Consider the following 23789-nt stretch of genomic DNA (forward strand, 5'->3'; position numbering starts at 1 on the left):
CGTTTGAGGCCAAATTTGCATAAGCTAGAAAAAGACGCCCCATCCCTCCATGAGTCAGGTTGAGTTAAAATATAAAATACCTGACAGTTCCTGCTACAAGATATTCCACACACTGTTATATCCAATGTATTTCTTTACTGTCTTGCTCATTTAAATTTTTTTTAAAAATATTGAACACTGAAAGACATGAGACATCTGATGTCTATGTTCGGTCTGTGGGTTATAAACAACACTTGGATCCCAGGAGATGTCAGGAGTGGCATCTGTGAAATTCCAGCAGCAGGAAGCGTGTTTTTCTTAATGCCTTGTGATGGCCTCTTCGCAGCCTCCTTGTTTCCATGGAGACCAAAAGAGGTGTGGAGAATCCTGAATCCCCGATGTGGTCGCTGAGTTTGTCTGCCACTGTCGCTTTTCCATTCCTGTCTAATCCACTCTCTCTGCTTTGCATCATGACAACACTGAATAAGAGGAACGCAGAGGTGTGTTATGTTCTGCAATCTTGAACCCTCATTGACATATTTGATTATTTAAACAATCAAAAAATCAACCCCTTTAAAAATAAGTAGGAAAAAATGTTCTTTTACAGCAGCAAAAAAATCCTAGTGCTTCTGCTGTACACTTGCCCTCATTCCCGTCTAAATTGTGACCCTGTCTATCATTCCCCTTGTTCTCTTCAACAATGGCGCTGACCTGCTGTATTGTCTAAAGCCGCGTCCTCCTTTTCCGCTGTGAGAGACTCATTTGTTGATCTCCTAACCAGATTAGCGCTTGTCTGATTAACAGCCTCCAACCAGTAATGCTACTTCCATCCAGAGAGTGGTTCAGGAAGGGTTTCGCGCTCTTACTGTCCCAGCTAAGACCGCCTCACGACATACAACACGCTTTCCCTTTTTGCACCTGATGAGCTTGAGGACAATGTCAGACCCGGGTGAGATTAGCTGAAGATGAGGGGGGCTGAAAGGGTGAGTTCGAAGACACAACCACAAGGGCTTGTTTGTTTTTCTTCTACTGTTTTGGGATTTCCAGAACAAGATGTTGCAACAAAGTGACTTACACAAAACTACCGGTACAATGTCAGTACTCTGGCAACCTGTTTCTGTGTTTGTGGCGTGACTGTAGGGTTACTTTCAGGTTGTGTTGGATTAATCGGGACTCATGTCTCGAACTTATCAGCCAGATCAGGTGAGATAAGATTGTAGTGTAGTGTACTGGTAGTTTTATTTACCTGGGTTGTGCATGAGGTAGGAAATAGTCCCTTGCAAAAGCATTCATACCCCTTCTTTTACTTTTTGCCATGTTACAACTTAAAATATCTGTTATGAAAAAAGAAACACAGCAAAGTTGCTCATAATTGTGAAAAAATATGCAGTTTTTACATTTTTGTGTCATGAATTTGCATTCAGCCCACCTGAATCTAAACTTTGTAGACCAACTGCGTTTAGTGCTGCCAGAATTTTAGGGTATGTTTCCACCATCTTTGCGTATTCTTGTTTGTAAAATCCATTAAGCTCAGTAAGAGTACCTGGAAACAATCATTTTCATGATGTCAGCTTCTTGCTAGCTCCATCCATCCTCCTCATCAGTTCAAACCGGCTTCCCTGAAGGAAAGCATAATGATACCATCACAACATAAGAGGCATTAGTAGACCTCTGAAGGTTATTGATCGGGCTGGGTATCAAAGTAAAAGCAGCTGACTGTAAAATGCCTTCATTTTTGGATTTTATTTTTTTTTTTAAATCATAATAAAATACACAAGTTTGAGAAAATGTTACATTTTCATTCGAGCCACTGCAGCCAGTTATCTCTGTTTAATAAAACCTAATCTTCACGACCAGCTTCACTTTGGAGACTTCTGGAGAAATACATTTTGTTTCTGAATTTTCTTATCATCAGATCAGAGTAAGACCTGATAAGATCTTACTCTTCCAAGCATGATCCATAAATGCATCATGCTTGGAAACCTTTGAGAAATGGATTCAGCAAGGTGAACCCAAAGGGTTGAACTGCAAAGAGAAACGAGGTGGAACAGTAATCTGTTCCCCTTTTCTCCTAAAGGGCATTCACAGGGGATCAGGCAGATTGAAATTACTTTTTTTTTACTCAATATCCAACTGCAAGGTAGTATTAGCCTTTGAGATACAGAACGGTAGGATATTAATGTTCAGGGGCCCCTCCATTTTCTTGGCCTTTGACTCATCACCTTTTCATTTCGGCCTTCGTCTGAGTTATCATGACAGGCTGGGCAGCAACAATGTAACAGGTGAGGACACAATGCGAAGGGGTTGAGGCAAGCGAGTTGCAGAGGGGGTCTGAAATGGAGAGATACACGCATCGGCAGACAAATTTTTCCTCCATGCGCCGGAGCCGGGATGACAACCATCGTGTGGGGACCGGGGACAACTGGCTGAGGGCGGGGAGATCGTGTATGTAGGGGTGTGTGTGTGTGTGTGTCCATCTGTGCATGGCCTTTGCAGCGATACTCCCCATAGTACGCCATCACTCAGACTGTCTTGCTGGAGTGACAGATCAGGAAATTTCCACTGATGTGGGACTGGAGCCCAGCTGGTAGGCTGGAGCAGCAGGGGAGGGCCCAGTGGAGTGAAATGAGAAGGAAAGAGCGAGGAGCGTTTGGTGTTGCTTATCAGACCTGCTGAGATCGTGCAGCTTTTATGGCTTACAGAGGGGAACACTGATAGGTTCGCTGCCATCTTTTCTCTGCCTGTCTCTGTTATTGCTTTTAGTGATAAGAGAAAGCGATAGCCTCTGTGACGAAGGCAGCATGAGACTCATCAGGCAGGATGACCATTTTTTCTTTTTTCTGACTAAAGATGAGATAAACAGAGGTTATTGTGCCACATTTATTAATTCTTCCTTGTTAACGTTTATGTTCTTGTAGCATTTAGTCATCATCAGAGCTTGATGTTTGATGTTATGTAACGTTTTCAACGAATAAAAGTTAAGAGAAATGGTAACAATACATTTATCTTACCTAAATTGTAGTACTTTATTCATATTTTTCTTAATTTATATTTGATCTGATCCAAATGTATCCCCCCTATATATTTGTGTGACAGATTAGTATCAACATCAGCACCACAGGCTGATGTTGAACGTCTTTTTTTTTTTCAGAACAATGGTGTTAATACTCCAGTGTGCTGTAGGGTGTGTCCTCCTATTTCTGGGTTTCTCTACTTATGAACACCTGAAACAAATAATTAGTGCTGAGGAGGCAACTTAGCTGTAATTAAAGAGTGAGGGATCAATTTACCATTTTATGTGTTTTTTTTGCTACTTACTAAGAATACATCTGTCTGTGCCTGTCATCAGTTACCAGACATTGTCTCTTCCCATTTAAAGCCATACATCTCCATGGATTCATACTGCTGCCACATACTTATAACAGATAATGTTGCATCCTTCTCTGCTGTAAGCCTTTACCTTTCCTTGTGCTATTTGGGCTCAGGCTTTTGTCACTTTGATCGAATGCATGAATGCTGCTCCAGGTCAGATTAGACGTCTTTAGTCTAATTTAGTCTTTCTATTTCATGCCTCATGAGTAGTTTTCACCTTCCTGTTGAATGGACTGTATTTGCTCTGTGAAAGCCTTTTCATTTAAGAAGACATGGATAATTTATACTTACCTCATAAAGAAAAGGTAAGAATGATTACGGTCCTTGGATCATCCATGGCGGTTGCCTTCTAATGACTTCAAGGACTTTTTATGAAGCAAAGCTCTCCACTTTGGTTCTCTTACCTTAATGTGCCAAATAGTTATTTTTTTCCTGTAATAAAAATCCTGTGTTGCTTTTCAAAAAGGAATTCTTTAAAACAGGAGATTTGTAAATGGTGAAAAGAAGGTGATCTACACCCTAAGTCAAATCTGTTTAATTTAAATTCAGTACTCTTTCTCCTCATTATGACTATACCGAAGATCTCTTCAACAGTGGCATTTCTAGAGGGCAAGGAACAAAAGAATGACCTATAAAAATACGAAATAAACAACAACAATAAAAAACAGAAAAAATATTCCATTGTTTAATATTTTAAGTGAACCAGAGAGCCGCTTGTTGCACAGAAGCTGCATGTTTCTGACCCCTGATCTAGCAAGTGATCCTTTCTTAATATGTCTGAAGCTAAAGTGAATCACTTTCATTAAATAAAAACTGTTAAGTTAAATTATAAATTAAAGGTAACAAATTAGCTATAGCTTTCCTCATTAGAAATGGATTTTTTATGCATTTTTTATTATGTCTTCGGCACAAGGGTCAGAAAAGGGGGCAGAACCAGTTCTACAGGGACACTGTCCCCTACTGGCCTCCTTCTACAACCGCCCATGCTCCTTAGTTTCACCTCCTTCTTGGTGGAGTTTAAATTGACAGAAATGTCCTGCACCACTTTTGGTATGTGAAAGGAGTTGACATTTCCACCACCTCTGATTTGCCCTACCCTGCTAACCCAGGTCCACACTATTCAGTGGGTGTGTGCATGCATTTATGCATGATGATCATTGCAGAGGTGTGAGAAAGATCAAGGCGTTGGATACATATGACCCAGACTGTGGCGGTGTTTTCGGGAACAGCATCTAAATGCCTGCTAATGCCGTTTGCTGCTTCGCTGTTAAACTGCAAACACAATTAGCTGATTTATGTCCATTTAAAACTTCAGCAAGCTATGTTGGTAACCTTTACATGCAGTCCAAGTTCCTGATACTGTATCAGATAGAATGTCAAGTGTTTGGCAGCGCTTTATAAGAAGTGGAATGAGCTCAGCGTAGTAGAACTACATTTCCATCATGGAGAGTCTTCTGTCTGGATAGTGAACAAACCTTGGCTGACAGTTCAGCTTCCCTTTCCAGAGGATGGAAATGAATCCTGCATGTGATAAAACGCTCTAGCTGTTACTGCGACCGGGCACAAGGTTACAACCGGAAAACCTGTGTTTAATTCCGGGCTTCGTGTTACACACGCCATGTGACAGAAAACACCGAACATCGTCAGGAGTGGAGAGTGTGATGTGGAGGTTAGGGGTGGGATGATGGGCAAAATCCACAAAAACCCACACTAGGTTTTTTTGCTACATCATCTAGTGATGTGTAATTTGAACGAAGGCAGCTTGATATTAAGCACATGACTCATTTGGACAGATAATTAAGGGAAATTGCACACATCAAAGCATGGTTTACTTCGTTAGCAACACATCAAAGCCTTACGTTTTCTGCTCAGGACTTATAATTGCTTTCCCCCACCCCCACTAAGAAAACTTGTTCTTAGTTAAAATGGTAATGGATAATACTTTATGTTAACTATGTTATTTATGTAATAAGTGTAGGGCTACATTTGGTGCACTGGACAACTAACTGAAAATTCATCATTGTATCTCTTCAGAAAGATTGTGAATTTCTGTTAACGAGAAGTCAGTACTTCTAATGGAGTCTAGTTATCATCTGTTGAAATTTTATATCTTTCTGTACAGCTGGGGAAAGTTGCATAACTTATTTTTATTTTACCAAACCACAGAGACAACAATGCTGTACATGGTGTGTGTCAAGTTGCCATGACATCCACTGTAATGGGAAGACATTCTTATGAGCCACTGGCCTGACGTTACCTTTCTGGTGAAAGGCTTTTTGAATTGTGTGGACTTAACTAAGGGTGTGATAGGATCTCGTGGCAAGACATCTCAAGATATTGAAACACTGTGATATTTCTCATCAAAGTGAAGTCTGTTACGTCGGACGATACCCATTAGCTGTTGGCATGGGAGTTTATATGGTGAAGTAAGTGTAAACTACTGTATCATCACTGTTCTGGGATATGAAGATCACCCTGAATCTATGTTAAGACTCTTTTTATGGGTAGAGTACAGCAACTGATTGTAGAAACATTCGAAAAGAAAACCCTTTAGGGGAAAATCACTTTAAAATTGACAATGTTTGTAGTACGAAGTATAAATATGTACATCTGCTTCAGCGCTTCATATTGGCGCCAAACTAAAAGTCTATTCAACACATTAAGAGTTTGACCCCAGATCTGAACTGGATATGTTTACATTAAACAGAGATTCACACACACCCAAAACACTTTTTCAATGTTTTTTGTATTGGAACTACTACAGAACGAGAGTTCTTTGGACCAGAACTTATGAAATGGCGTTTTGAGCTGGATTAAGAACTAAACGCTACACAGAGACAACTAAACTAGATTTTTAAAATATCTTTCCTGACATACAGTAAGTAAAAAAGATCAAATGGAGCTGTTGAGGTATTTGCCTTCTAAGTGTAGAAGCTTCAGTAAATGTACCTTTCTTTGTTTATGATTGGTCTCACAAAGCAACATAAGTCTTTCATGTTTGATGGGCCTGACTGCTTTCCAGGTGGTTGTTTTATGTGTGTGCATGCGTTTGTGTGAGACTTTTATTTGGGTCTGGCAGACTGCGCAAGAGTGAGCAAGGCTCCCCAGGCACAGTGCCTCTTGGCACAACTCTATAATCCCATCATGACCGCGAAACTTGACACTGGGGAGGATATTCCACTGGCCAGCAGGTTAGAGCGACGAGCACGACTGAACAGACAGCCACTTCTTACAGTTAAAGTGACAGATTCTGTTTAAATATGCAGAGATTCATGCACACTCCTGCTTCTTGTCGGCTCGACACAGAAGTTTGTGCATGCAAGTATTTACAAACTTCATCCGGAAACTGTCCAGCCCCTTATTCATACAGATCTATATGCAGTTATGCGCACCCTCCCAGCCCATTTTGTAGTAATGAATAACCCCTATTGCTGAGCGGGCGGTGAGATTTTGGGCACACTGAAAGCATTACACCAGCACTTTCAGGCATATGGCATGTAGACCCACTGATGAGCTCACACATATGCTGCTTCACATGGAAGGAAGTCACTGTGCTTTGCCTTTGATCGGGCTCCAAAACATAGAGCAGAGCACACAAAGTACAATCTAAAAATATAGATTTAGGTTGCATTGCACAGTGTCGAAAAATAAACCAATTTCCAGTTTCTTTCGGTTTTATTAAAATAGGATCTAGTTTAAGAACACCCTAACAAAAGCTCCTACAGCACTGCAGCAGCACGTCTACATCATTTCAACCCGAGTTTCACATTGGAGGTTTGCTAGCTGGAAAAGTGGAGGAAAATCTCTGTAATAAATAGACTGTGCACTGCATGATAGTGTAAATATGAGACTATAAAATAGATCACAACCAATGACTAGGCGACTTTTACTTTGATTATATAATCAGTGGTTACATAACTGTATCATCAAGTGAGTCAGCTCTGCTTCAGGTTCATTCCTGTTAAAACTGGAGTTTCCTTTCCACCGTCACCATATGCATACACTTAGCAAGAGGTTTATGCAAAGAATACAACACAATGCAATAGTCTGTCCTCTGTGACAATCTGCATGTTCAGGAAGATTTCTGCAAAGTCAAAGCCTTTTACTTATTGGTATAATAATAAGATTTATGTAACCGTATTGCTTTAAGACTAGGATTTAATTGGAAAGAATGAATTTGACGTTGAACTTGTCTATATGATTGGATTGAATTGACAATAAATTAATTGGTTTGGGAGTTTTTTGTTATAAGGTGGCTTGAGAGGACGTTAGTTGTAAACAGCTGCTATGTAAACAAGTCAATTTGAACTTAACTGAATTAAATGAATGAATGTGTTCTTTAACCGTTTCTAATCAACTTTAATAACTCAGTAGAAAAAGAAAAATCCTAAAGATATTTTCTTTGTCTAATTGATTTTAGCTGTTTCAAATGCCTCTTTAAGAAACATCCTTTAAAACAGTTCAAATCTAATCTTTTAAAACATTTTTTTCCTCTAGCCTTACAGCAACCAGTTTGCAGTCGCTGTAAGGAAGGTTTTACTGTTTTAAAACAAAATTGTTTTAAGCGTTTAAGGCACCTTCTGTTGATGTCATCTCAAGAAAATGCTGATGCTTACTCTTAGATTTTCCAAGGGCCTTTAAACCTCTGACAGTCAGAGGTTTAAAGCTGAAAAGGAAAAACTGGATCTTTCGTTCAGCTATCATGGCATCTGTGGAAGTCACTTCTGGGTCAATGTGCTAATTCATGGAAAAAATTCCCAAGTATGCATCTACAGTATATTCTGTGGGAAGCAACTTCTTCCTGTATCTGAAAAAGATGAGCATGAAAAAGCAAATTTGTTGGTAGAAAAGGGGTAAAGAGCAACATGAACATGTGCTGAAGTCTCAAACTTTATTGTGGAAGCCTGAATGAACAGCTGTATACGTGACTGTATATGCTTTGTAGAAGATTCTTGTATATTTTATAGTTTCTCTGACTTATTATCGAAACAACCAGCTGACCGTGAAAGCAACTTTCAGTTTTTTTTCCCTCTCATATAACTTCTACATTGAAGAGAGCCGTCGTCGCTGCCTGGTAGTGAGTTGGTATGGTGTCTTCACTGGTCAAGAAAATCGCAGATATTTGAGTTTCAGAAAGGCCGGACATTGGTGGTCGAGTCAGCTTATAATTTCTTTATGGATCTCTGAGATCCTGTGCCATCCTCTAAGCCAAAATGCAAGTGTTACTTATAAAATCATTGACTCTCTATGGTAGAATGAACAAAAGTACTTTGCTTCAGTTGAAAAAATGTACAGAGATATAACCAACATTCCAACTCATCTGCTATGTTCATTACAAACCTTTAAAGCAGCTGGTTTGTATCTCGCCCTTGTAAACCTACTGCAGTACAGTAGGTTGATATAAAGACGCCTGTGAGCAGCAACACGCAGGGTGTGATCGCGCAAGGCCAAGTATTACTGTTTCCAGCAGACCGTGAAATTGTTTATTCTTCTGCTGCCATTTTCTGTGTGAAATAGGAAGAGCTTCTCTTTCTTCCGCTGCACAGTCATCACAGTCAGACTGATCCTTGTTTCAGCTAACAAATTAGCTGCACATTCATTACAGCAAGTGGGTAATCAAAGAGGGACGCTGTTTGATATTGGCATTGTTTGGATGTTGTCAGGAAAAAAGCTGATTATGTTATAGCTGACTTTTTTTCACTTGGTTTATTCAGGATGCTTTTTTTGAATATGAAAATAATACTTTGTATAAAATAAGTATTTATTATTTTTATAATTTTTTTTTTAACCTTTACTGGTTTTATAGAAACATTGACTTCTTCTGGGTTTCAAAATGAGGTAAAAGTGAAATATATGTCACTCTGTCAGAGTCCTGAAAAATCAATAAGGGTTGTAGAAAGTGATTATTATTATTATTATTATTATTATTATTATTATTATTATTATTATTATTATTATTATTATTATTTGGATTAATTAATTATTAATTAGTTTCAATCTAACTCATGACACCCATCTCTGCTTTTTAGATCATGTCAGTTACATCGTGTATATGTTATGTGGGTTTAGTTTGGTGCCAAAGCGCCATCCAGTTATCTAATAAGTCCTCTTGCAGTCAGTCTACCATTTCATCCTTGCAGACCACTTCACACCATGGAGTAGACACTGCCTTTCTGCATGCGGGTGTGTGTCTTCAGCTGTAAATCTCTTTCTGCCCCTCTGTGGGGAAACCAAGCAAGGACATTTTGATCTTGTTATGAAGGGCGCTGCTTGGTTGTGTGACACATATTTAGGTAGGTTATTGGTGGCTAACTGGGTTAAAGCGCTCGTCTAATGGCATATTTTTTCTTGTCCGGAGGGGAGACATTACAGTAATTGTGATGATGGAGTTGTGGAACATGGGGGATACTGAGAGGAGTTTAAGTAAAGAGGGTCAGTGATTTGAATGGATTTGTCCGTGTAACATAATAAATGAGTTAAAAGCAACACAAAATATTTTTCCTTCATGTCTAACCTTCCTGTGTCACTCTCGAGTGACAACTCACAACACACACTGATGGATTCTTCTTGAGTGTTTTATCAGAATTTGCTCTGCTATTTTCTGTTTTACATCTTGACTGGATTTCTAAAATTAGAGATTGTTCAACTCTGTTGCCAGAGCTATAACCTGTAAATTTTATCTGCCATTATTTATCTATAATCCATTCCCTAACATTCTTGTATATTCTGTATAATCTGTGCATATACAGTAGCTCCCATATTTATATTTATACACAATATCTACTGTATATCTCTTGCTATAACCCCTTATAGTCCATACATACATAGTCTTGTACACCTGTAAATAAATATTTATATCTCGTAGAGCACTTCTGGATAGATGCAAACTACATCTCGTTGCTTGTACTTGTGACAGTGCAATGACAATAAAGTTGAATTCTATTCTATTCTATTCTATTCTATTCTATTCTATTCTATTCTATAAGTTTTACCTTTACCAGAGTCCCTCCTGGTTCGTTTACCTTTAAGGCAAGGGCGAATGAGTTACGGGGATCTATTTCTAGTTCCATTTCTGTTCATTTATTTGTGTGTGTATAGTAGGTGTATCACATCCTCATTCCCTTTGTTTTTTGGACTGCAATTGTTGAACACTAGAGGGCAGCATAGCACTAAGAATTTGTTTCAACTTTCTCAGCCAAACATGAGTTTCCATTTCCATCAGTTCAGAAACAGTTTCTGGACGTTTTAAACGCATAAAACGTGACCAGCTGTAAACTGATCATCTCTCTTATGTATAACCAGGCATATGAGAACTGTGTTTGTGCAGCTGGAGAAAAATCAAATTGAACCTAAAACAAAAACGTCTTTATTCTCCAACCCTGTCACAAAAACATACTAAACAATATATTCAAGTGATTCCTGAAAGCTTTTTCACAAATTAAACAAAGTAGTGTTTTTACTAACCAAATATTTCCAAGAGTATAAATACTCTTGGGTATTAATATTAGAGAATTAATACTCTAATATTCTAATACTCTAGGAGTATTAGAGTCAGTATTAATATTCATCATTTATTTGTTACCTTTTAAGTGAGTCGAGAAATTCAAACCCGGACAGATGCATTTGCTTTGCCTGTTCTTGCTGGTGTGTTGGGTTACACTGTTTTTGTGTATGCAGGGGTTTAAAAAGGTCACTGACAGCAAAGCTGCTGTTTGGTGTTGCACCCGTAGGAGCCGAAGCAGCAGGAGACAGACACACGACATACGACGATCCCCACAGACAATGGACTGAGTCAAACAAAGTAGCATCAGGGACATCTGGACACACATGAAGCGTTGACTGCCGATCAGTGATCGTTTTAAATACCCCGTTTATCGCGTGACGACAATTTGCCGCCTGAACTAATTTCTTTACTGTAACTATTGAACAGCTTCAATCTTTTATCAGCCCTTGTCCTGATATTTTATGGTATTGATCTTCAGAAGTGTTTAGTAGATTGTATGATTATTGTTTTTATGTTATTGTTGATGTATGTAACGGGTCTCTTGTAAATGAGACGATGAGTCTTGTGAGATTTTTCTGAATAAATAATGACTGAATAGTAATCTAGGTATACAATGCTTTAAATGGGTCATTATCAGTTTTTAAAAAGTTTTTTTTATCCAAACTAAAGCCTTTGGGGGAACTACAGTAAAAAAAAATTACTTGGAACTGTGTCTATCCTTAGTAAATAAGCATATCAAACCATCACTGAGGATTACGTTCTTTCAAAATGTAGCAATTGGAAAACGGTTGCAGTTCTTCACAACTAAATTAAAATGACAATGTCCTGAAAAATGCAAATATAACTTATTTCTGTCGTTGTGGTCGTTTTATCCCATCTTTGTGTGTGGCCTTGTGCCCAAAGAAAAGTGGAAAACATCCAATTCTCTTCCACTACTTGAGTCTACTGTCCTCCCGCCAACTTTGCTCCATAGTAGTAGTCTTTTTTTTTTTTTTTCTCTCATTGCCGGCAAAAGGCTGGCGTCTGGAATCTAGGCCACCTTGGCAGTGACTTTTACTACAACTGTTGGATCAGAGTCGGGGGCTGATGGTGTTAATTGAGTTTTTTTTTCTTTCAGATTATTTGTTGAGATGCTTTAAAATAGATAGAAAAGAACTTATCTTCACATTATTTGAAGAGACATTCCCAAAATTCTTTCAATTTTGCACAATTCCTAGATTATTTTTTTCATATACTCGTGATTTGTTTTTGCTTCCAAATGATTATTAGATACTTCTTCCACCTCCCTGCTCCCACCCATCTCCGTCCATCTTCTTGCCTCTCCACGCTCTTTATCCATCCATCCAGTCCTCCCCAGAGCCATCCCATTGGCCCTCGCCTAGCAACCGCATGATAATTTGGTATAATGTGACACCCCCCCGATGCATGATAGTAGATAGGGGTTGTAAGTCAACATGCGTCCCCCCCTTTTATAGCTGGTGGCTTGTGCTCGTGTTTGAAAGGGAAGACAAATGAACTAGGGAGGCTGAATACATTTGAGGGAGAGAAAAGGGGATTTCACGCTCACAGCGTTACATGACTGGTGTCCGGCGGCTCAACCTGTCATCTCGCTCCCTGGAGGGCTGTTTTCGCCTCTCTTTACCCCTAAGCGTCTGATTGTCTCTTTTCTTATTCCCAGCTTCTCTCCACATGGCTCCAGTTTAGTCCATATGTACATGTGGAGCCACGAACAAATAAAATAAAATTTAAAAAAAAGACAGATTTAGCACAGTGTGGGCAGGCAGGAAACGAGGCAGCCTTTTTACATCCAGAGGACCCAAGCATCCGTAGGTACTTCTGACACGCAGGCAGGCAGGGGAAGGAACACAAAGATGGCTGCTCCATCTGTCTCCACGCTGCTGTGTCTGACGTGAGCACGGCGGCTGTGAAGGACATCGTGATGGAGACATTTTTTCATTCCTAGTGTTGCTTTTCTTCCTCCCCTCCATCTATATTTTTATTGCTTCTTTGTGGGGTAGATTATTTTTCCTGTATATTCCTTGTTTTTAGATGTTGTTACTTTTCAACAACAAAGAAATGATTTAGCAAACCAAAAACTCCCTGGATCCTGCTTGACCTTTTTACTTATCTCAGATGAGGTGACCACTTTGAGACTGCAGAGAAACACAGCACCGAGGAGTCAGAAATCGTGGGAATAAGCTTGCTAGTTTTTAAATGATTCATTTATTCGTCTCACAGAATTATTTATGACATCATGACGAGTTTGTTCATTTACTGGATTGGCTTTTGAGTCGCTCTGTGATTCATTGAGTTTTTGGGACATTAATAATAAGCATGTGAGCAAAGACTTAGACACACTCTCAAAGGCAGAATGTGTTTATAATCTGCCGGATTTCTCCTGTCATTGGAGAAAATCCTTGTTCTCTTGTTGTAGTTTCTCCCTGAATCCATTTATGTGACACTTTCTTTATTCTTGCATATATACATACGTATACAGAAAGACAGCACAAATTATGTCTGTGTTCATTGTGGCATCTATTAGTGGGTGGGATGTTTCAAATGAACCCGTTGTCCTCACAGATTTTGGAGCAAATTATTGAGTGAGTCTGGTAACTGCAAAATTGAGGTACTGGCTGTTTTGGATATTAGCTATTAAGTGCTTTGCAGTCCTTCTCATTCCCTTCCAGATCTTTTCAGGTCTGAGATGATGTGATCTGCTGCGGTACGTTCTGTACCTACCATATGTCATTTCAAACTCACATGGACCTACGTTCACATGTCCACTTGGGGATCCTTTTCCTGGAACGAACATCATTTTCTGACATGTTTGTTATCTCTCTACATTTCCACAGCATTTACCAAAAAAAAAGAAGAAAAATTAACCCTGATAAAAGGCCATTCTTTCCATTAACTTTAACTGTTATAGCTTTTTAAAACATCAAGTTCTATTTTCAGCGCTCTGTAAGGAAAATGGGGAAGCATAGAGTAAGCTCTGTGGATCCATAACAGCTTTTTAAATGACAAGGTTCTGCTCATGCTCCTGCTTTGTCTGGTTTATGGGCCTTTTTGATGTGTGTCTAAAGCTGTGGCTATTAAGTATCTGTAAATATTACAAACTTCCTCTAAAGTTGAATGAATTTTAATACGGTATTACACTATCAGCATAGTGGATTTATTCTAAATTTACTACTAGATTTTTATTTCAAGTGTAACTGTTTCTGCTCTTGCGTTGCCTCTGAGGTATAGTAGAACATGTACACCGCCTCGTTGCAGATGAGTGTTTGACTCAGGGTAAGTCAGGGGTTTCAAACGCCAGTCCTCCAGTCGCTGTCCTGCAGTTTTTAGATGTGCCACAGGTACAAAACACTGGAATGAAATGGCTTAATTACCTCCTCTTTGTGTAAATAAGGTCTCCAGAGCCTTAATGACCTAATTATTCTATTCAGGTGTGGTGCAGCAGAGTCACATCTAAAAGTTGCAGGACACTGGCCCTCAAGGACTGGAGTTTGACACCTGTGGTGTAAGTGATTAAGCGTCGTAGCTGTGACAATATCATTGTTTATGTTTTTTACCACTGGAAACTGCAGCTTTTAGTTCTGCAGTGGAATAATGGGCATCCATCCACTTTGAGTCTCTGTCCATATAGTACTCTGGGGTGATGGCAGAGGTTCTGCCTAATGACATAATCTTATTGATCCACAGAGGATTTGTTTAAAAACAGTAAAAAGTTTAGACATTCTTAAATTCACTTTTACAGTCAAAGTTTGTTCGTTCTCTCTGTAAATCAGTGGGTTCTTCTGGCTACTTCAGAGTCAGAAAAAAAGGCGTGCTTGTGAGGTTAAATTGTCTGACTAAACTGCTCTTAGATTAGGGGTGAGGGCGTGTGTGGGTGTGTGTGTACTGTACTTGTCTGACTGAAACACAGGTGTGAGTGCCCATGTTGGTCATATTATGTTTGTATTATGCTTACATACTGTACATATTGGTATATAAAGAAGCACCAAACAATGATCGACTAGAAGGTCAATTTGTGAATGCCTGATTGTTTTCTCTATTCTTTTCATGCATCAAGACTAAGAACATCTATTATTTACAGACTACAAACACATTCACAAGCAGCCCTTCCTGTAATTAATTCATTAAAAATTAAGTAAGTTTAAATGTGACTAGTCTCCAAATTCCTTCATTTTCTGTTGAATCAAAGCTACTGTCTTTAACAAAGAGCCTGCAGCACGTTCTTTCTTTTGTGTGTGTGTGAGAAAAGTGGAAGTGCACACAACCGGAATCTAGAGAAATGTGTTTGGGTATCAGCCAGGAAAAGCTGGATCAGTGCATTTCTAGTAACATTTCTTATTTTGAGTAGTTGAATGTTTCAGACAGACTCCAGCTGGCTTTCTTTATACATCTGAATTCATGCTAGCTGACTCTGTATGTTTGCAGACAGGCTTGTTGCTTGCTGTGTGTGTGGAGCGGGGATGCGGGGGTGGAAATTATGTGCATTCAGTCTTTTTCACCCGTGTCCTCTGCGTATTTCCCCCCCTCCCATCCCGTTACTTGGTCACCTCCACCTTGCAATCTGTGGGGATCGTAGCACACACACTACTGTTGCTCCCCCACCTCCTTCCCACTCCCAGAAGCAATGCCTTTGGTTCATTCATACACTTACTACCACTCACATGTTATTGTGTGTTTTGTTGGGTTCTTTTTTTTTTTGCATCTCTTTCATACGTTCTTCCCTCTCAGACTCTGGACAAATACATTTATTGCTAGCCTGGCTGAAGGAGAAAGCAGCAATAATGTCAATTTCAAAGAATGGTGTAAAAAGGGAGCGTTGTTACCGTGGAAACCACTCCCCTTGCACTCCTCCCTCCTCCCACCATCTTTCTCCTCCCATCCACCTCTGTGCTGGTGATGCTCGCATCTCTTCTCTCTCCACCCGGTTTGTCCTCACCTCTCCTGGACATGCTCCTCTCACACTGCCAGCGGAGGATACACGAGGAGGAGGAGGAGGAGGAGGAAGAGGAGACGAGGAGAAGCAGCTGCCTCTTCTCTCCCATCACTCCATCACTTTGAAAAGAGCAGAGCAACAACCAAAAAAAAAAAAGAGGACACACAGGATTTACTTTCATACTTGCAAAAAAAAAAAAACTAATAATAATAATAACCCCTACTCTTCCCCATTCTCCTTTTCAAGGAGGGCATTTTTCTTCCCTTTCCCCCCCTTTCCTTTTCTACCCCGATTTTTTCCTCTGAGATCCCGGTTTTGTTTTTGCCACCAGCAAGCCCCTGAACTTCTCTGGGATTTCAGGTGAGGTGCGCGTGTGCAGTGTGTGGTGCTTTTCCCGTCTTTTTTCACTACCTATCATGGCTCACGCGGCCTCCCAGCTGAAGAAGAATCGGGGGGAAGTGGATGTGAATGCAATAGAGGACGAGAAGGAGAAGCGGAGGAAGAGCAGGAGAGCGTCGTCCCGGGAACAAAAGAGAAAGGTAACAGGCGAGGGCTGGCCGCCTGGTCGGGCTGGCTGGCTGCTGGTGGCTTCATCTGTTCTGCTCTCTCTGTGTCGCTGGAGCGTAGCTGCGTGTACGTATGTGTGTGTGCGGGGTGTGTGTGCTCATTAAGCTCCATCGGAGAGGTTTGGAGGACTCACGTGTGTTTATTCATGGATATGTTCTTGTAAGTGTATTATTTGCTGCTGGCTGCCTAATTATGTGTACTACATGTGTTATAATAACTCTTTCATAAGAGCAGGTGCATTAAATGTTGCTGCGTAACTCAATGTCAAAACTATTGGAGGTGCAGCGATCAGGTTTTTTTTTTTCTTTCCCCTGGCTTATGCCGGTTTCTGGTTCTCTTTGCGATCTGACCAGTGGATTCTGATTTTGACCTTTTTGACGTTTTCTTCTTAAACCTACGTCCTTTGAAAGAGAAAAGAATTTGTCATATTTTTTTAAACATAAGAAAAAAACTGCAGAAATCTACATGCTTTTGGGTGAATCAGGTGACGGACTGTAGATTGTGGAAATTTTTACTTTCAATAAATGTGATTGATCAGGAAAAAAATCTGGCCCTTTCAGTATTTGATCTGCTGATCATCAATCAGAGTAAATCAAGGAGAAATTTTGATAAATGAAGTTTTGACTCTAACAAAAAGATGAAGACTATCCACATTTCTATCATCTCAAACCAGAATGACCCTAATCTTTGTCGGAGTCTCATTAAAGTCAAAGTGCATCAACACACGTGCTGCTGGTTCACACATGTAGAAACTAAAATCTGTGGAAAAATTGACCAATTTCAGTTTTCTAACCAATTGATGAATTTCTAAAGTCTTACCACCTGTCCACATGATAACTTCACTACCACTACCACTGCCTCCAGATAAGTTGAACTCTCAGGCTTTTGTTTCCTTGCCGTCCTCTAGCTCTCTCATCATTTACCGTCATTTTCTGTTTTTGCTGAGGTACGCCACTGAGAACATGTGATCTGTTCACTCTGCTCTCTAAAGAACATGCGTTTGCGTGTTCGCTGAATGGACGGCAGAAACTCGAGATGTGAATAACTGCTGCTTTTATGATTTTTGTTTGGTTTCAGTCAGTTTCATTGTGGAGTCTCGTGTGCATGTGTGTGCGCTTGGATGCAGAGACAGCCATGTATAATGCATACTCGACTGGTTTATTGATGACGAAGCTTTTTTGCATGATGGGAACTGAAATGCACGTGTATCTCGGTGGCCATCCGCCTCTCTTACATGTCGACTCTCGACTTTGGGCAAAGTGAAAAACTTCTCCCGAAACAAAGAGACGGTCAACGGGATTACAGTAAATATTAAGCGTCGAACTTCTTAAAGCACAAATATATGTGTCTCAGCTGTCCTGTGACTATTTCTGAAAGCATTTGCTGCATTCCCCATATTGATAGTGGCACATTTGACCGTGAGGGATCAATCCAATAACAGTGTACTTTGTACTCATGGGTGCCCGGTTTTGAATTATGCTGCTGGCAATGTTATTTGACCTTCCCATATGCAAGGAGTGAGCCGTCGCTGACAAATCTTTCAGAAACGGGAAAAGATTGCGAATACGCTTGAGGAAAGTAGTGGCTTTCTTTGGGACGCAAACACTAAAACACGATCCACCTGCGAGAACCTGCTCACTGTTCACATGTCTGAGGTGAAGATCAGCATTTCAGGTGGTTGTCTTACTGCAGGATCATGTTTCATAGACGAGAATGACAGAGACGGAGAGGAGAGGCGAGGAATCGGTCTTATTGATTAGATGCATACCATCTACGAAAGTCATTAGTTCTTGTTGTTTAGGATGTATTTTTTCCTATTTTACTTTTTTAGGTTCCAAACTTGTAGCTCAGCTCTAACGTTCTGCTTGATTCTATCCCCTTACGTGGTTCCCATTTGTGAGCTTTTATACCAGTAGTGATCCAGTTTGACCCGTGCTGGGATGATATAATGATGCAAAGAGACAAAACATTCTCCTCCAGTAAGATTCTTCTCTGTTTTTGTGCTGTGCTTTGGAGTACACAGAAAGTAACTTGAGTTTTTCACTAATTTCAGTTTACTCTTTGGATGCCCTTGCTTCTAAACTCGTTACCCCCGGCCTTCCAGCTCTCCTTTTGTCTTAGAGTCCTGACTGACTAAGCATTGTCGGTGTCACGGACGCTAAGCAGAAACGAGACATGCATAAAACTTATTACATTACAGCCAATAAAATGCAAATGGTGACTAATAACTTAATTTGAGATGAATGATTAAGTTTAAATACAAACTTAGCGAGTTTTACAAATGACAAATAAATTATTTGAAAAATGACATCATGATTACATTTCTTCTATTATGCAACTTGATATTGCTGCAGAGTGATATTGCCGCGCGGCTGCAAACTTGTACAACAAACTGCTTTGAGTCACTGCTTTCCACCGCTCCTACAGTCTCTATATTTAGACGTGAGAACAGGTAGAAAACTTTGCATGGAGAACACTTGTAAATGTAGAGCTGCATTAGTCACCATCAGGCTGATGACTGCATGCAGAATATTATAAAGTCAAACTACATTTTGACAGAATCATAGTTCATTTCAGTTGTACGCTTTGAGGCATGTGCACATTTGTCGGCACACGCAGTAAAGATATGTGAACAATTGTCTATAATAATTTTTTTTTTCATAAGATTTAGGTGTTGAGAAAGAGATTGCCGATTGAAGATGCCTGATGACAGTAAGCTTTAGAGATTTTTACCTTCCCTATGATCCTCATGGCATCAAAAATAAATACCAGCCCTCCTCTTTCAGTCTGGTAGCTAATGGCTAAAGGTATTTCGACAGATCTTGGCACCAAGGAAACTTAAAGTCATGAATTCCTACTTGGACAGTCCTAGAAACAGACTGAAAGAAACTGACTCAAATTAAATGCTGTATTTTTCTACTTTTTACTGTAAGATTGAGCTATTGGAAGAAAAAGTTGAAGTTATGTCAACTCTTTTACTCAAATTTGTCCATGAGTAGAAATGTATGTGGTAGCAGTGTGACTTTTATTGGTGTAAAAGGTTGAATGAATGAATGAATGAATGAATGAATGAATGAATGAATGAATGAATGAAATTAATTTAAAGGTTTTTGCATGGCTCACTTTAAACATTTCTCACTAACCAGCCAGTTTGCTCTGATTGATCACCAGATTGGCGATACATGGTGGAGTGCAGATTATCTTTTATATATTTTCTTTTTGTTTGTGGAGTAAATTCCTTATGTAAAGTACCACTTTGTGTAATAAAGTTAAACTGAGCTTTTAGCTTTATGTTTGCAGCCTTGCTACTATCAAATGTTTTCAACAAAGACAATGTTAGCTGTTAGAACCTCCCCCAAAATAAAACTGTAATACTGCGTATTTCTGCAGTCTTACATTGATAGATGCATCTATCCAAATTTTCAGGTCAGCCTGTGACATTCTGTTGCACTGAAACATATTGTACTGTCGGCCTTCCTGTTATCTGAACGGGAAATCCCTATCCCTTCGTTCCATGAATTCTCCAACATGTTTTAGCTTCAATGTCGTTATTCCAAAGCCGGGGTCTCCCAGTGGATTCCCACAGACGCACTCAGACAAAGACAGAGCAGAGCATAATTTTCCTCCTGATGTGCCCCAGTTTTACAAGGTTTCCCAGAACTGAGAACATGCTTTGGGACAGTACTAGTTATTTCTCTTATAAGGCTTATGAACAGAGATGCTTCCATTCACCTTCAATTGTAAAACAGCGAGATAATGCTTTCAACCTCCTGACAACTTTAAGATGTCCCTCTCAACTTATGCTCAAAAAGCATAAATTGTGAATATTGCTATTATTTATTATTATTATTATTATTATTATTATTATTATTATTATTATTACTATTATCACCTTTGTTAAAAGTCTATCTCATCAGTAAATCCAACATAGAGAGCATTAAATAAATGCTGCCAGAAAAATAGCAGTGTCGAAACAGTGCTTTAGCTTAATGCTGTACTTTGAGTTCGGCCCTGAGGGAAGTGGCAAGGCTGGAATTTTTCTTACCCTCAGAGGAAAAACTAAAAGAGAGGAAAATGTTCCTTATGCTCTTTATGCATCAAATAAATGCGTCTTTTATGTCCTTAATTTTTCTTTCATTCCTCCATCTGCCTCCCTTCCATCATATTTCTCTCATTAATGGACATGCATTGCGACCCTCCTTCCCGTCTCCACCTCTTCCCTGCCCTTGTCCCCTACCATCAACCCATCAAATATGGAGGTTAATGAATTCAGAAGCTCATGCGTGCCTCAGTTAATTGCACTGGCATCGGGAACTCCTCTTTGTATTACTAAATGTTTTCACTAGCAAGATGGCCACTGGCTAGAGCGAGAATTGAGTGAGGAGAGATTTTAGCATTTAAGGGCAGCATAGGGAGAAAAACAGAAACATATTTTTTCCAGCAGAGATGAATTCATTTGTTGAATTCAAAACCATTTCTTTAAGCGAAAATACCACATGACCCTAAAAGTTCATTGTTAAAAGTCCTGAAAAGGTTTTGGTCATTTGGCTCCAATAAAGTGTCAGCTTATACCCACAATGTGGACTGTTCATACTCACTTTGACAGCCGATGACGTAGCAGTCGTGTTGGATGACACGGTTGTTTTGCAGACCCCCGCATGATATACAGCTGGTACTTGAAAATAAAAGGTCCATTTCATTCCTTCTGATTCTCTTTGGGTTCTGTTTCCATTCTAAGCTATTTTGTTTTGCTTTGTTTTTGCAAAATTGTCTGAGAACAGTTTTCTCACAAAATGGTTCAATGGATTTTCTGCAGGCATGCAGGATACAAGTAAACCCCTCTGAAGAGCAAATATCAACTAACGACAAAAAAAAAAAAAATCTAAATAGTCATAATTTGAGTCCACTGGCCTCACTTAGCAATGCTCCATTCTGTAGTGTAACACCAAGATGTTCCACCATGATTTACAACAAAAAGCAAACCAAGTTGAATACCTTGTTTTGTAGGTTGCATGAGTTTTATTGATTTGATATCGAATTGATCGTGTTGATCAATACAAATACAGTCTTTTTGAAATGTAAGAATCTTTATTCTTAAAGATTCAAAACTCCTACAGATTTGACCTGTGATGGAGCGTCACTTTCAGTTTCACAGTCGTTCAAGTCCGACACTAACAATCGCTCTTGACTTCTCGAGGCAGTTCTTTGACAGCAGTGACTTTTGTTTTAGGTCCTAGGAAGACAAAGCTGTGACCCAAACCCAGTTTTGCTGCTGACTGCTTGAGATTATAGACCAATATCTTTATAGCCAAAGAACTGTAGCTTTGCTTCACCTAAAGAGATGCTTCCAGTGTTGAATGTTTTTTTTTTCACCAGGTCTTCCTGAGCATTTTTCTGTTTGGACGTTTCTTCTGTTCAGATGTGTAGTTTCTCTTGCAGCCCATTCCTGTGTAAAGTTCTAAGGTTGGTCTTCTTGAAGATTACTAATCCCGATCATTAACGAGCATCTTGGCAGTTCTGGGGTCTTTAGAGACATTTCTCACAAGCTTTATTTCCAGGGTTTCATCGTTTTTTTGTTTTGCTTTGTTTTGTTGTTGAAGTATGACATTCCCAACTGCAAAAGTTTTCTCCTTAATCATATTCTATCCATTTCTGTGACACATGGTTACTAGTCTATTGTCATGGTAACTGCTGTATTGCATGTGTCCAAAAGCCAGTAGGAATCCCAGAATGTGCAGCAGAGCATCCCGTCTCCTGTCTGCACCTGCACATCAGCTCCAGTCTCTAAAGGGAAATGAAAACATGCAATAAGGATTGTTCTAATTATTGATCCACTTCCAGGGTCTTTACAGAGAGCTGCTGCTGTTGGAGGGGGATGGTGTGTTTGTGGTATGAGAAGGTGGTGATGAAATGTTGCGTGGAGTCTCTGTAACATGTGAAGGTTTTGTCATTTGTGATGTTGGGATTCCCCTCTGTTCAAAAATAAAATCTGATTTGCTTTTAAAGCTTAACAGTGTCCCTCTCTGCTGAAGAATCCCACTGGAAAGACAATGAGACAGAGCGACAGATGTGGAAGAGTAGAGAGGAAGAAATGACTTGATGCCATGTGTATGTGTGCTTGACAGCAAGGAGAGCGGTAGAGACAAGAAGAAATGAAGAGAATTAGCAGGAGAGCAGGTCTATAAGCCTAAATGTCATTTGAAGGTGATCAGTGTCTTTCTTGCCGCTCCGACAAACCATCAGCACTCCTCATGCTTCCTGGACGCAAGTGCTGATGTGACGTCCTGTTTAAAAGGACAGGACACGAATTCACATCTGACATGTCAATAATTACCCACAGACTTGGCAGAGATAATCACTGTCCACAGCAAAAATCCGCTTGGAGTCATCTTATTTTATATCCTAACGAAAATGGATTTACATGAATGAAAAAAAGGCATTTATAACCCGACAGAAACATTATTTTGCAAATGAGATGTTTGGATCAAAACGACCTTGATGTTTTGAGTTTTTGAGCTGAATATCCCCCTGATGAACAGTTTAGTTTCTTGTATCTTAAATGATCCAAATAAAAAATGAATGAGTTTTGAAGTTTATGACATAGATAAGTGTAAGAACAAATTTTCTGTGGTTATGTTCCGATGAGCAAATATTTTATGAACAAAAGTGATGTGTGGAAAGTTATAAAACCGAAGTTAAACTCAAGCGGACAAGACAAAAAACTCTGTCACAACAGGGTGAACATGACAAAAATTCACAATGTCACAAGAGGCTGGCATGAATTCTCGTCCTATTTAAGTATTCGGGGTTAATTCAGGGATAATTAAATACATCTGAACTTGCAGAGAGGAATATACTGTACCTCACACTAACAAACCAGACACACCACCAAAAAAACCCTTATTCCCTTCTCTGCTTAAAGATGCAGTGCTCTCTACAAATTCTTAAATGTTGTATTATATTTGTTGTGCACTTTCATAATGAGGTCTGCTGCAGCTCGTTTTAATGCCCCCACCTCTCTCTGTCATACCCGGTAATGCTCCGCTGGGCACCATCAGTAGACATGTTCCATCAAGCTCTTAAAAGTGCCAAATGTTGTGTCACAAGCCTGGGTGGATGTGCTGTTTTCTGCGCGTGTACGGCAGGTGTTCCTCATCCACACACAGATAACGCTTCTCTAATTGAAATAATGCTGCCTTGCTTCTCTCTCTCTGTCTCTCTTTCTTTCACACTCACACATGCAACCCCTCCTTTGACCCCTGGGACTCACGCCTGTACGGGTTGATAATTACTTTCGTTTGTTCGCCCCCCACTCCCACTGCTGCCATCTCTTCCATTCTCCACTTAACCACCTGCCACTCTACCGTGATAAGCACCGATGACCACATTCATCCGGCCATCAGTTTTGTCACATTCTTT

At 39.7% G+C, this 23789-nt stretch overlaps 1 protein-coding gene across 30 annotated transcripts in view; it reads left to right on the top strand.

Annotated features, from left to right (window-relative positions):
* LOC116713177 (ankyrin-3-like) overlaps positions 1–23789 on the top strand; it is a 135890-nt gene that overhangs the window by 20046 nt on the left and 92055 nt on the right. For 6 of the 30 annotated variants that reach the window (XM_032553208.1, XM_032553212.1, XM_032553204.1 and 3 more), the window contains exon 1: positions 15796–16342. The exons of 3 other annotated variants lie outside the window; for them this stretch is intronic. In XM_032553208.1, the coding sequence (XP_032409099.1) occupies positions 16220–16342 (123 nt within the window). In that variant the 5' untranslated portion in view covers positions 15796–16219. Of the gene's footprint in view, positions 1–15783; positions 16343–23789 lie in introns of those variants that run through there. 21 more of the 30 variants (XM_032553203.1, XM_032553206.1, XM_032553209.1 and 18 more) reach the window with 16 other exon arrangements.

Source organism: Xiphophorus hellerii, chromosome 22 (assembly GCF_003331165.1).
Source record: "Xiphophorus hellerii strain 12219 chromosome 22, Xiphophorus_hellerii-4.1, whole genome shotgun sequence".
Lineage (NCBI taxonomy): Eukaryota > Metazoa > Chordata > Actinopteri > Cyprinodontiformes > Poeciliidae > Xiphophorus > Xiphophorus hellerii.